The sequence below is a fragment of the Populus trichocarpa genome, chromosome 8, assembly GCF_000002775.5.
Source record: "Populus trichocarpa isolate Nisqually-1 chromosome 8, P.trichocarpa_v4.1, whole genome shotgun sequence".
NCBI lineage: Eukaryota > Viridiplantae > Streptophyta > Magnoliopsida > Malpighiales > Salicaceae > Populus > Populus trichocarpa.
The window spans coordinates 13,798,573-13,813,163 of NC_037292.2; the positions used below are offsets into that span (position 1 = coordinate 13,798,573).

Sequence of the window (14,591 nt, forward strand, 5' to 3'; positions counted from 1 at the left end):
ATGATAATTTTATTGTGATTCTTTCTTGCAGTTCACCAGGTCAGGCCATACTCGCTTGCATGGAAATGCAGTCAGGATCACCAGCACAATCACGGTTGTCCTTTTCAGCACAGTGGTAGGATAATGCGTCATCTCTGTGGCGAACAGCTGGAGAAGTAACCTGCTGTATTACCAACTTGCCTCTGCTAAATAAGCTAGCCATGGAACCATCCGGCAGTGCCATTAGAGGAATAATGTGCTCAAAGTAGTCCTCTTTTAGAACATTAATGACGGCACGCTTTAGCTCGGGGCAACAAATTTTACAGTCTCCATGTTTAAGCTAGAAGCTATATGTGCAGATTTTCTCTTCGAAGTTGGTCCGTTCCTGCATACATATTGTTGCATATATGATAGTTTCCACCCTCAACTTGGTCCGTCGGTGTTTAGGCCCTAGGAGCTAGAATCTGAATTGGAGATTGGATTTTGGGATCAAACTTCAGTTTTATTTCCTTTCGAGGCTCTGAAAATGGAGCAACATTTGTTGCAATCATGTTAAAAGTCAATGGCTTGAACCGGAAACTGCAGCATAGGACTCGACGAAGTTTCATTTGTCAAACGCAAGACTGATGTAGTTAAACTGTTGGATCCATACAGGTCTTTGGATTGATGCCTAAACAACTTGTGAGGATCTTGCTTCCGTCATAGACAGCACAAATAATAGAAAATACAGGTATCTAGTTAAAGGAGTGAAAAACCTGGTAGTTAGACTGCCTTGCGAACTTCTACCAGTGCACAATTTATTCTTTTGTTCAAAGTCTTCTTAGCTGAGACATGTACTAAGAACCCAGAACACCCATTGCACACTCGGCCTTCGAATTTGATGGGATGATCCACCACAGGTACAAGTTACAGTAGTCTGCAACATGGGGCTTGAAACCAACTTGAGTCCCAAAGCTCATAATATGAACCAAAAATACCTCCGAGTTAGTCTTTTAGTGCAGAAACGAACCATGAAACCAAGCTGTTCCAACGCCAAACCCCTTGAATGGAAACGAGTAGCTCGTGGATGCTGCAAATCGACCAGTCCTCATCCATGAGCTCTCCATCATGTCCTTCACAATTAAAAAGTACCATTTGTTGCAAATCCCAACCAAAGTCTACAAAAACCATCTACTTATCTACATGGATTACCCTGATTTCACGAAAGGCTTGTAACATGTATAGGTAAAAACCATTGCTGTCACCCCAGCTCACGAGTTCCATGTTTCACAAATTGTGTTGTACATGTGTGACCAAAGAAAAACTTGCTATGAAAGAATGCCTAAACTAGTTCCTAATAGTTACGTGAATATATAGAAAATGCAACAAAAAATTCAATGAAATTGGATATTGGCCAGGCACTATAATAGCATCAGCACACTGCATGCATAAATGTCAGGCCATATCCAGAATAGGGAAAATGGCCCAAGCTTCCGTTCTTATCACAGTAGTGTTTCTTGCACATCCCTGCATCAGCAGCATGGAGAGATGAGTATCAAAATAAAAGCTCAAAGTTTTGAGTGAACACAAAACAAGTATGAGAACACCATAACTCTGACGCAGTATAAGAAACATGGATGAATCTTAACACTGGTTACGAACTACTGCACTCAAAAAAACTCCTAGCAACACATTCCAGATGTTAGTCTAGCAATTATAGAAGAGTGACAGAGAGTAAATAGGGGACAAGAGATGGCCTGGATTTGATATTAACAAGAACATCAGATAAACAGGGTCTTGATAAAAAAATAAACCAAATTAGGGGTGACCATTCAAGTAATTCAGGTAAAAAATCATCAATTCAGAATTTGTTTTTGATTTTTTTTTCAAATTCTTCTCCGACATAAATTAAGTTTTTGATTCTCCAAATTATATTTTTTCAGAATTGTATTTCGGATTTACCTGAATTTTTTGAGATAATTTGAGTCTCCTTTCGCCCAATGTATTTTATTTCTTTTCCAACCTAGTAATAAATTACTTAAATATTTTTAATTGATTTTTTTTTTTCATGTAAATCAGGTTTTCCTGAAACTTTTGAACCCTTGCCCAATTTTCTTCAAAATTAATTTGGAGAATTACCTGAATTTTCCTTTCTCCAAAAATTTTAAAAAGAATTTTACAAAAATTAGTTCGGGAAATTCAAGCAAATAAAAAATATTTTGAATAGTGATCATCCCTAAACCGAATTAGAACATCTATAAGGCTGTGGGTTAAATATTGAGGATATTAATCCAAACTAATTCTTACATTAACAGGAGAGGAGGAATCGCTGCCAGGTTACTGAAGCAGAATTTGAATTAAGGATCACATAATCAATATTTCAGATGTGGAGGCCAAACAAGATTTTGAAGATTGGAAGAAAATCTCTGAAAATTAAATTAAGTATACTTGTTTTCTTCATATAATAACCTCACAAAAGTGTTTGAAATCCATCAATTATCTAGTAATCAATAATTTGAATGCTTCAATCTTTACCAGAACAAAAGGTCATTCACACCATGCTAGTGTGCACCGGATAACTCCCCAGAACTCGCAAGAACGTAGCAAACTCCTGCCAGAGAAAGATCAATTCAAGTCACTTATAGGCAAATATTTCTGTAACAGGCTTTAGAAGAAAGCACACCTTAAGATGCCTGAGGGCATTCTGAGCATTCTCGTCAGCCATTGATGCTTCGAAATCCACATAAAATAGATAGTCAAAGTATCTGCAGAGCAATTATATAAAAAAATTGAGCCAAAAATTTTAAAGGTCTGTTATTAATAGAAAACAGCATGAAGAAGAAGCAGAATCTAATTATCAACTAATATATATACGCAGTCTAGGATTAAATGAAGATAAGTTCCTCAGTAAATTTACTTTGGAAGCCCACTGTTGCCATCATCAGATGCTCTCAAGGGCTGCTTCCGCAAGGGACGACTCTCAATCTGGTTGCAAGAACCAAGGAATAAGGAATAACACAGCCTAAAACAATAATTGCAAATTGAGCCTCACAATGATGATATGTCAAAGGGAAAAAAGAAAAATTACTTTAGTAAGGTTGATTTGCCGAAGAGCAAAAACAGCAAGGGCCTTGAAAAGCACCCCAGGACCCTCCTCCAATGAAAAAACTATACTTGTCTGGATCTCAAGAAACAAACTTATTAGAAAAATCTGTTTTTCAGGAGGTAACAGAACACTAGTTTAGCAATTTAACAGCCAGTGGTTTAGCGACATGGAAGGGACTAACCTTGAAAGGCCTATCTGTGCCTGGAATTATTGGTTCTCTTGCCAGTATAAGGAATCGTGTGACATTATCAGAATCATCCTATCAGAAGATAGCTATGAGTGAAGCAGTGTATATGCCACATTCTGACCATACACCACAAAAGAGTATGCAATTACAAACCTGAATATCTTCAGCTAATATATTCAATCCATAGATCGACGCAGCAGCAGAACTAGCAACAGCTCCCGTGTCTTCTAGTTTTTGAAGTGCAACATGCTACATGATCATAGTGAAGTCAACTCAGTCATAACAACAGGCTGCAACATTGTGCTCCATATCGAACATTAAATAGCAAGTAGGTTGCAATTTGAGGAAAATGAGCCAGAGACTCTTTAAATTCCGTTCAAGGTATTGATGAATATCTTAACAATAGGAAAACTACTTGAAGCTTACTAGTCAATGTCACGTTTGGGGATCTTCATACAAGATTCAAAGTGCACGTCTTAAATTTTGAAGAAAAGAACAGAACAAGACAAGAAAAAAGTGGGAGGTTAGAGAGAGAACAGATGTGAGAGAGAAAGACATAAGCATGAGATTTCAGAAAAAACCTTTCTGGGTTTTGTCCCACTTGTCAAGGATGGCAGTCAGTTGGTCACAAAATCTTACTTTGCAACAATATCAAATGACAAGAGTCTAAAATGCAATTGAGCATGATAGGGTTGGTCAATGAGCCTTAGGGGGAGCTAATAACAGTGGTTCACAGCAGTCCCATGGATGGATGAGAGAATTTTTAGAGATGCTAGAAGGACAAAATATTCAAGCAATTTCATATTGATTTAGCTACAACAAGGGGATGTTGAACTCACCTTAAATGAACATACACGAGTCTAAAATGCAATTGAGCATGATAGGGTGGTCAATGAGCCTTAGGACAAGCTAATAACAGTGGTTCACGGCAGTCTCGTGGATGGATGAGAGAATTTTTAGAGATGCTAGAAGGACAAAATATTCAAGCAATTTCATATTGATTTAGCTAAAACAAGGGGATGTTGAACTCACCTTAAATGAACATACATTAGTCTAAAATGCAATTGAGCATGACAGGGTTGGTCAATGAACCTTAAGGTGAGCTAATAACAGCCATTCATAGCAGTCCCATGGATGGATAAGAGAATTTTTAGAGATGCTAGAAGGACAAAATATTCAAGCAATTTCATATTGAATTTAGCTACAACAAGGGGATGTTGAACTCTTAAGACCCATGAGAGAAGAAAATCAACTCCCAAAATCCCAAGCTCATGCCTACCTTTGCTGCACCAGCGGTATCATCCACTGCTTCTCTGACCAATCCCAACTTTGTTAATGTATTTTCACATTGAGCAAGAGCCTGAAACATCACAACTATTGGATTAATCTTCATGAAAGTGGACTAGGGAGCTGAGGTAAGTATGGTATACCTGCGGATGACTTAGAACCCTCTTCAAGTCTTCAACTTTAACACCATGATTGGCTAGTAAGCAATGGCGAACAGCATACTTCACTTCTCCTACTATATGCAGCCTGTGCCGGAGCAACAGGTCATAATTTCTGTGAATGCTCCCACCTAGCGAATTCTCAATCGGTAAAACTGCTCTGTCCACAAGCCATCTTTCAACTGACTGCAAAGAAAACAAAGCAAAGAAGATATGAAAAATCACAGCTCACAGAGGATCCTAGAATACATTAACATGTTCAAAAATAACATTTGTTACGAAAAGGTTAAAGACACAACCTGATATTCTAAAAGGGGAAAAAAAAAGCAGTTCCACCTGGTTATTAAAGTTTGGTTACACGCTTTGACCCATCGAACAGGCCCTACCTATTTCAAAGCCTTGACTTATTGATGAAAACCATTGAATATATTGCCAAACCATAATAGTAATGATGCCAAGCAAAGAGAAATTTATAAATTATTTTAATCTGAATTTTTATTTTGAGATTTCTTGTAAACCTAGTCTACCTGGGAAACTTAGCTTCTTTAGGAACATGAATACCAATTAGGAGTTCATATTATGTATATTTTCCTCTAACTGTTTAACTTTCTATTTCCTTCCTAGGGCTTTTGACGCCTATAAAAGGACCACCTATTCTATGTAGCATTCCGGCACATTAACATCTGTTGCTATTCACTGTACATAAAACTCTAATTTCTTCTAAAAATTCCGAATTCTCCAACATCACAAATCATTTGCGGGGCACTTATCGAAAGTCATCCTACATTACATAGCTCCTTAATCTCAAAATATGACAGTCTGTGAGTGCCTTTGAAAGCATTTTTGTTTTTATTCAGATTTTACTACCACCTTTTTATCAAAAGGGTCTCAAACATGCAATCGTCTCAAGCTGAAAAAACAAATCCTAGGATAAATCTTATCTCCAGAACAAGACACAAGAAACCATAAAAACCTTCATTAATCCCTGAAAACCAACAACCAAAAGCATCATTATCCACTGACTATGAACTAATCAATCTCAAATTCCTAATAAAATGTGAACATCAAAAAATTAAAAGGAGGAAAAAAAAAGAACATTTTACTTGGATACTGAATTTGATAAATGAGTAGATGACTTATCTGCCAACTTAAATATATATATAAAAAAAAGGGTTCAAGAATTCACTTCAAAAGCAGTATCAAATTGCTCGCATGGGACAGCCTCGCAATTCGGATACGCCTTTTGTGCTGCTGACTCACTGTAGGCGCCACGAACTCCCTATAAGAACAGAGTAGTAATTTTACTTATCTCAAGATTTTAATCAATTATATAATAAATATATTCATTGATTATTATTTAAAAAAAAATCAACATTCAAAATAAAAAATAATTTTTTTTTACCTGGTAAGCAACGCGAAGGCGAGACCCATTGGATACTGAATTTGATAAATGAGAAGATGATAATGGCCCTAAATAAAAAAAATTAAATTTTAAATTTTAAAAAAAATCTAAAAGAAATAATTACACTAGAAGCTTTGCCTGTCCGTACTTGGATGGGCGTCTTTCGAGGCGACATCGTATTCAGCATCCTGCAAGAGATTAGATTGAATGTTTTTAGCATTACCGTTCTTCTTCTTCTGCGCCTCGATTGATTGGTCGTTTTCACTGTGAATTGAAGCCGCCAAGACTGGAATTTTGCTACCGCAGCGCCGTTTCACAGAAATCAGTGCTGATTTGATTTCGATTCTTGATGACGTATGATCAGACGGTGAGTGTTTAGCGGTGATTTGGCTTACTAGGGATTTTATCACGAAAGCTGCCATTGATTTTCTTTCTTTCTTTCTTTCTGGCCTAGCTTTGATGCATGGCAAGGGAGAACTTCGGGTCTTTTTTATTTTTTCGTTGCAGTGTGAACGCTAATAAACAATATGTTTTTGGGTTTTGGATCTTTAAAGCTCCGTTTGTTTCACCGTAAATGCTCCCATTGAGTATTTATTTGAACAAACTTTAAAATAAGACAAAACAATTTGGGTGAGAAAAAAAAATTAATTTTTCTTGAATATACATGTTTCATGAATATAATTAACTTTATTAAATTTAATCTAACTTATTAGAAATCTAAATTAATTTTATTTAATTAAAAGTTTATTAATTTTTTAAAAAAATTAATTTGTTAGGACTTGTGACAAATCAATCACCGAGTTAAGATTGACAAGTATGTATTTAACCATATTAATTCTATTAAAATTTAAAAAAAAAACTTTGATATTAAATTCTAATAATTAATTATTGTTTTCCACTAACAAACCTTTCAAAATAAAATTTCACATAACATTTTCAGTCTTTATATTAATGACTTTATTTCATTTTTACAATTTAATTGTAAGATTTCATAAATTTCATTTTCTATGTTTAGTTTTCTTTTTTATTTCTAGTTTTCATTCTCTCTAGAAAAAATAATAGAAGAAGAAGAAGAAGAATAATGTGTTCCTTCAGTGATTTTGCAAAAGCTATTCATTCAACTTTTAGAAATTGAAAACGTGGTCAAGTGAAACCTTATTTACGTATTTTATATGGAAAGATATGCATGTTCGCGAGTCGTAGATTTATAAAATAAATATATTTAATAATATTATAATTATATATTAGTGTTAGATAAGTAATAAAAAATAAAAATATAATAGAATTAATATTTCATGATTGAAAAAAATTATGTTGGTGATCAAAAACTTAGAGACTGAATAAAATGATTTGTAGCAATCCACAATGTTTTGTGAGGAAATATACAGTGTTTTTGCCACATGATTTAGCTTTTCTGTTAATAAAAAACAAAAAAAATTACAAAGTTAAATTCTCTACCAACTTAATATTAAAAAAAAATTAACAAAGATAATTTTGGGATGAAAAAAGCTCATGAGGAAAAATGTTGTAACAATTGACAATGTTTTGTGAGAAAAACTACAGTGTTTTCCCCAATAAAATCGACAAAGATGATTTTAGAAAAAATCATAAAAAAAAAAAACATTTAGAGAAATACTGTTGCAATTCATAGTGTTTTGTGAGGAAAACTACAACGTTTTCCCCTCTCTCTTTATTTTTCACTTTTTTTTGCCATCAACGGGACAAAAGCCATTCTACATATAATTTTTGTTTTTCTTTCTAGTTGTCATAACTTATTTCTAGGTTATTCTCTAAAATTACATATTTTTCTTTTCAAAATAAAAATAAAATTAAAAATAAAATAAAAACTGATGAAGTGGAGGAAATAGGCCGAGGAGGATTTCAAAAAAACATAAAAATCAAGCTGCAATTTTAAGAAAATTTGAGGCCTAATTGTACTATATTATACCTAAGACTAAAAGAAAAATATAGATTCAATGTCAAATTAAATTATTATTGAATGAATCTGCATAAAAATTAAGTTCAAGGATATAATTAGATTTTTAAAATGTCAATTTGATTTAATCATGGGTCAAATTAAAGTTTAATTATGTTTAGGACTTAATTTGGATCTAATTAAAAGATGTAATTAGATACAATGACTTAATTATACATTAAATGAATTAAATTAACTTTATTAGATGCTTAATTAATGAAAAATTAATCCTAAAAATTAATTATTGTTTTGCATAAATCCAAGCCTCTATCACCAACCATGTAGGTCCTTAATTTTGAAGAAGAGAAGATTGACTTTAACATATAATCATCCATTATCCAAGCAATAAAAAACTGAAGTTCTCTAGCATGTTAGATTATGGAGCATCATTAATTAGCAACCAATTAGAAAGCGCAATATTAGCGGTTGGTACCGTTATAGTTTTTTTATTTTTATTATTTGGAGAAATAAAGTTTCGATTTGAATCATCCTGTTTTTGATTACAGCTTCATGTTTGCAAATCCTGTCTGCAATCTTAAGAGCGTAAAATGGGGGCCCTACAAATTGCTTTATGGTCATTGGTCAGGATTCTTCAGGCTTTTTTTGCATCCATTGCTGTTCAGCCAGTAAACATAAGTGGTGCTGTGCTAGATGATCGAATATATATATCATCTTTGCAACAAGAACATGGTTGATTTCTTTATCTTTTCCACAGCAGTGCTCAAGCTGTACCAGTCTGGTGATTTCTTGCTACCTGGCAGATACCCTTGTGATGGGCCAGGATTTGCAATGGGAATGTGGTTGACGACTATCTTAGGATCAATGTGATGATATAACCAAACCAGCAAGTATGATTTGTTGATGCTGATTTCTTTTCCAGTGCAGGCCAAACCAGAGACAGCGGACAAAGGGCGTGAAATTGTGAAGAAGCAGTGGGCACTATCAACTGATTCTCCAGTCACAGGAGCATCAAAGTTTGCTGCGCTTGGAGCTGATTCTCTCGACACGGTACTCCTTGGGATTTTCATTGCAACAAGTGAGTCTGTTTTTTGCTTTGTTCTGTTATTGACATCTTCTTCTGGGCAGGTTGAGGTTGTAATGGGACTCGAGGAAGAATTTGGGATCGGTGTGGGGGAAGAGCATTGCTACCGTTCTACACGCAACTGATCTTATTGAGAAGAGGCTTACGGACTGCTTGTACAGGGATAGATATTGTTTTTTTTAATATTTTTATTTTAAAATATATTAAAATAATATTTTTTTAATTTTTAAAATTTATTTTTAACATTAATACATTAAAATAATTTAAAAATATAATTTAAAACAAAAAAATCCAACATTTTTAAAAACCCCAGTTCATCCATGTGACCAAACACCCATTCAAAATAGCTTGAAGAAGGCATGAATTAAGTTCTATATAAACTTTAGTTTTCAGGGTTTTTTTTTTCAATCAAGCTCATGGAATTAGTTTTTTTTTTATCATCTTTTTTATTTATTTTTTTAAGGTTAGATTGTCTAAATATAATTTTTAAATGGATCCGGCTCAACAGATCTGGCTGGACTGATTAATTTGGTGACTCATAAATCTAGAATCTAACATGAGCCATTTTTTTCTTAAACCGAGTTGGGAAAATATTCAACTGGTCAATTATGTTTTTTTTTTAAATAATATAAAGACGCAACTAATCTTATCCGAGCGTAAATAATGAGGGAAAACATAAAATATTATATATATTTATAAAGACGCAAGTAATCTTACTTTTAAGAGTATAATTGGTATTATAATAGTTTTTATTTTTTTGTTATAGTTTAAAAAAAAGTATTTTATAAAAAGTATTTTTAATTGATGTTGGTTTGGTATTTATATATGTTTGGCTAAAACTGTGGTTGAAATTGAGATTGAATAAAAAGTAGTTTAATGTGTTTGGTTAAAAAAATAGTTTTCAAATTGAGATTATAAAATAATTAAAATATATATATTAATATTGATGGTTTTTAATTTAAATATTGTAGATTTAACTACTACTATTACATCATGAAATAAATAATAGTTATATCAAATATTTTTTATTGTTTCATTAAACTATTTACAATTTCATCACGTACGAAATCCATCCGATAAAGACTACAGTTTTCTTAGTTTCTTAAGCACGCAACAACATCATGTAAAATATCATCAAGAACAAAATTGGAATTGCAATCAAATTCTGCAAATGCTACGTCATCAAGCGATCTCCTTCTAATTTTTTGAATAAAACACAATTAAAAATAAAAATTAAATTTTTTTTAACTGGATCGGACCTGGTTCAATGTATTTAACTTTGAACCGAACCCGGTCCGGCCGGAACAATGAAGAGTGACTCCACTGTTCATATAAATAGTGGAGTTTCACTTTCCACTTTTCACTTAAGTGAATAGTGGAGAGTGAAACTTTCCACTATCCGCAGGTTTGTAGAAAGCAGCTGAGAATTGTTTTCCATAAATCTACAATTTAAAAATAATTTATATGAATTTCATATAAATAGTAAAATGCTTTTTTTTTTAGCATTACCAAACATGTTGCTCCTGTATTTTTGTTTCAAATACAGACACAACCTTCTAAACAAATGTCTTTGAAGTCTTTAATGAGGTGATTATTGGGTTCGTCATCCAACCTTAACACCAACAATTTTCATTTATTTTCTTTTCACGTGCTGATGTGGTATCATTAATGTTCAACCTCAATCAGATTATTAGTTAAGGGTTTTATATATATATAATTTTAAACCTTCAATTCAGTTTTTTATGGAATCAGTTGCACAATGATTCATGCCTTCAAACCGAATCAGTTTAGATTCAGTTCATCGATGAAGGGTTCGTTTATTTACGCGGCTGCGACTGTGTTTTAATTAAAATACAGTCTGCAGCCGTTTAGTAACAAAAAATACATTGTTTATTGTGTATGGACCCCACGTGTTTTTTTGCGTTTTTCACGCAAAAAAGAAAAAGCAGCATTTTGCTGCTTTGTGTTTACTATGCATGCTAATTGCACTGTACTGAACAGTGCAATTAACATGAACAGTATATGTTAATTACACTGTTCACAAACAGTGCAATTCTCTTGCACTGTTCACGTGCACAGGTTTTTTATTATTATTATTTTAAAAAAAAACTAGTTTAGATTAAATTACATTCACTCGCACTATGATATTAACAATATTTTTTTTGAAAAATTAGTGTAAAGTGAATTAAATTTACTCGCACTGTAATATTAATTTTATACCTGATAATATTTTATCTAATTTTATTACACGTATGAAAACTGTAGTTCTTATCGGATGAATTTTATACATAATAAAATTATAAATTGTTTAATAGAATAATAAAAAATATTTTATATATAGTATTATTTATTTTATGATGTAATAGGAGTAATTAATTCTACAGTATTTAAATTTAAAACCATCAATATTAATATATATATTTTAAATTATTTTATAACCTCAATTTCAAAAGCATTCTTAACCAAACACATTAAATTAATTTTTTTCAACCTCAATTTTAACCACAGTTTTAACCAAACACCTATTTTTTCAAACCAACCTCAATTAAAAGTACTTTTTATAAAACATTTTTTTTCAAACCACAACCACAACCGCTATCGCAATACCAAACACACACGAAACCGATCAGTTCGCATCTAATAAACCACATCATTCATATTAGAAGTCCAGAGTCCCAAAATTCAAGATATGAAAATAAAAGTTTATTTAGTATTTGAGAATTGAGATGATGGTTAATTAATATGTTCAAGTGCTTGGATTTTTTGTTTTTATTATAAAAAACTCTAGACCGTTGATAAAAGTTTGAATACTTACAAAAATAGTTTCAATTGAGGGATTTAAAGACCCTCCAATAATAAAGTTGGTATATTTATAGAAAATATATTAAATAATTTAAGACAATAAATTATTTAAAAAAAATTAAATTTAAGGAACAAAAATATTTGTTAATGAGTTTTAAGTTGGTCAATACTCTAAAATCTATATATCTTTATCTTAAGAGATGAAAATTATGAATTTTTACCTAGATAGTTCACGGGATATTTATATCGTATGAACCTTGTTGTTTTCAAAAAAATAAAAGACCGGAAAATCTCCTGCTTTCAGCGATATTAATGAGAAGCAAATATCTCTTACATATATTAATGAGATAATAAGTATGATAAGTCTCTTAAGAGACCTTGTATACACCTATGAGTATAGACATAACGGTTTATCATGTCTTTAATACTTTTATTGTAGAGGATCACTCAGGATCAAGCATATAGCCTTAGAACTTGGTAATGTCCAAGTTCTTTGGGTTCATCATGCAAGTCCAAGTTTCTTGAATGTGTGACATGTTTGTTAAACCTATATTATCTTAGATTTGGCTGTCCGTCAAGTCCAAGTTTCTTGAGTCTGACATGTTCGTCAGACCCACGTTACCTTAGATTTTATTAAATGTCAAGTCCAAATTCTTTGTTCTAACATGTTTATCAAACCTACATTACTTTAAATTTCACATACCACCATGATTGAATTTTATTTGTAAAAACCTTAACAAAAAAGTTAATTCATCACAGGTGATATCATTAGCAGAAGAGCTCGTAGTAGCTCAGTATTGCTATAACCAAATCAAATGTTCAACTCCCTTTCCAAATCTAAACATATGTTTTGATTAATCTGGTTACTAATCAATTTCCAAAAAGCTAATGGATTTGTAGAGTATAACAAATATAAAATTTTAGTGTTTTACTTGATTGACCCCCTCAAATAATGAGAAATGCAATAAAAATAGGTTAAGTTCGTAATTTTGTAGAAAAATTATTGAATGTTTCATATTTCAATTGATAATTTCCTTGTAAGAAAAACCACAGTATATGAGTAAATGTTTATTCTATCAAATGCCTCAAATCTTAATGAATTTTAAGAATTTACTGTGCATAATAGTCCTTATATTTTGTCTTCCATGCAAAACCCTCCCTTATTTAGCTATTTCATCCTCTTATTCTTTTATAATATTGTTTTTCATTTTATTTTTTGACAAACTTAAAATAAATATCAACTCTTTAGCTAATATCATTAAATCTAAACTCATCTATGTAATTGATCTTTTCTTTTTAAATTTTATTTTCACTATTTTAAGAATTTATTCAATTTTGAAGCTCCCCCACCGTTATTGATCCCAGGTTGTCATGTTGAGCTGGTTAGACTTGGGTTTTCACTTGGAACACATAGGACAACCTTTTTTCAAAAAAGGAACAATGATGATAGTGAAAAGCATATAAAAAGCTTTATTATTTTTGAAAAAACATCATTAAATTAATCATGATTAGTTAACACGTGAAAGGTTTTTCAACAAATGATCACCTAATTCAAACTCTTTTCTGTGCTTGTCAGATGCACAGAATAGAAATAACTGGGATGGTTCCCATATTGATCCTCATCAAAACCATGTGCCAGCAGGAATCCAATTGCTACTCCAGCCAGGATCGGAGAAACCTTTCCTGGCAAGAACCGGCACTATATTCATCGAAACACCTGTGACATGACCTAATTGCAGAGGCACTAGCTTCTCGAGAGATGCAGATGTTAAAGACTGCAACCAGTTCATGATTTAAGATGGTTTACCTCACAAAAAATGACAATCTATGGCAGTGCATGAACTCATCAGAAGAATAACAACTACTTACATTATGCTTTTTACTTCAAAGATGAACATGGACTCATCAGAAGAATAACAACTACTTACATTATGCTTTTTACTTCAAAGATGAACATGGAAACAGTAGAACCATAAAATCAATTACTCCTTTCAGAAGGTTCGGATCATTTAGCCACCAAACGACTCACATTTTAAACAGCTGAATTGATCGATATGCTATAAACCCCACAACAATAACCGAGTTTATCAAGTTTCGAGGTGCTGCAGAGGAAGCCAGCAATGCTCCTAGGGGCGAGAACGCAGAATCAGGCCCTGATGCGACCACCTCATCTGGATTAGGCGGGCTTGGGGTGGATGGAATGGTGGGAACGGACGATACGGTTGGGGAAGGCAGCACACCACCAGGGGAAGGCAGTAGTGGAGCAATGTCCGGTGACAGTTCTTGGAAAGGAGGTATTGGAGGAGAATTGGTTAAGAATGCTGGTGAAGTAGAGATAGGATAAGGAGAGGTTTTCGAATTTAGCTGAGTGGAAGAAGAAGAAGAAGAAGGCGAAGGAAAGATCACTAGAGGCACAATAAGTGCTGTAAGAAACCAAAAGGAGGCCATTATAATGATCAAGAAATCAATGTCACACTTAATTGGACAGATAATATGATATGGGGCAATTAAAGTTTTGTTCGAGAAGAAGGGGGTGCCAGTTGACAGTGTGTGAAGTTTTGGTGCCAGTTATGATGGAGGCATTTCAAAGTTGACTTAGGGCATTAGGTGGGGTCCTGTTCAACATGTCATATGATGAATGGGGTGGAGATGAAAATTTGCACGTTGGCATGTA

General features: G+C 33.0%; 2 protein-coding genes and 1 pseudogene across 3 annotated transcripts; 1 reads left to right on the plus strand and 2 right to left on the minus strand.

Annotated features, from left to right (window-relative positions):
* Window positions 1-1,175: 1,175 nt before the first annotated feature.
* On the minus strand, window positions 1,176-6,650 carry LOC7469086 (arogenate dehydratase 2). Of its 2 annotated transcripts, none has more exons than XM_024605944.2 (12): window positions 6,322-6,650; window positions 6,099-6,166; window positions 5,883-5,975; window positions 4,682-4,882; window positions 4,531-4,611; window positions 3,405-3,500; window positions 3,246-3,323; window positions 3,047-3,136; window positions 2,876-2,943; window positions 2,642-2,723; window positions 2,494-2,569; window positions 1,176-1,485 (listed from the first exon to the last, which is right to left on the minus strand). In XM_024605944.2, the coding sequence occupies exons 1-11, from the start codon at window positions 6,518-6,520 to the stop codon at window positions 2,510-2,512; spliced, it is 1,116 nt and encodes a 371-aa protein (XP_024461712.1). In that variant the 5' UTR covers window positions 6,521-6,650; the 3' UTR covers window positions 1,176-1,485; window positions 2,494-2,509. The 2 variants fall into 2 exon arrangements, with proteins under 2 accessions (XP_024461712.1, XP_024461711.1); XM_024605943.2 differs by having other exon boundaries at window positions 6,247-6,648.
* A 2,235-nt stretch (window positions 6,651-8,885) lies between these two features.
* On the plus strand, window positions 8,886-13,645 carry LOC7469087 (acyl carrier protein 1, chloroplastic-like; annotated as a pseudogene).
* Window positions 13,551-14,499, minus strand: LOC7473257 (classical arabinogalactan protein 25). Its single transcript, XM_024606812.2, has one exon. The coding sequence runs from the start codon at window positions 14,363-14,365 to the stop codon at window positions 13,943-13,945; it is 423 nt and encodes a 140-aa protein (XP_024462580.1). The 5' UTR covers window positions 14,366-14,499; the 3' UTR covers window positions 13,551-13,942.
* Window positions 14,500-14,591: the final 92 nt, after the last annotated feature.

Coding starts and splice junctions, on each gene's coding strand:
- LOC7473257 (XM_024606812.2), bottom strand. CDS start 14,365: ATGGCCTCCTTTTGGTTTCTTACAGCACTTATTGTGCCTCTAGTGATC.
- LOC7469086 (XM_024605943.2), bottom strand. CDS start 6,520: ATGGCAGCTTTCGTGATAAAATCCCTAGTAAGCCAAATCACCGCTAAA. Junction 3,501..4,530: donor ATACCGCTGGTGCAGCAAAG/GTAGGCATGAGC, acceptor ATGATCATGTAG/CATGTTGCACTTCAAAAACT. Junction 3,137..3,245: donor GCACAGATAGGCCTTTCAAG/GTTAGTCCCTTC, acceptor CTTGAGATCCAG/ACAAGTATAGTTTTTTCATT.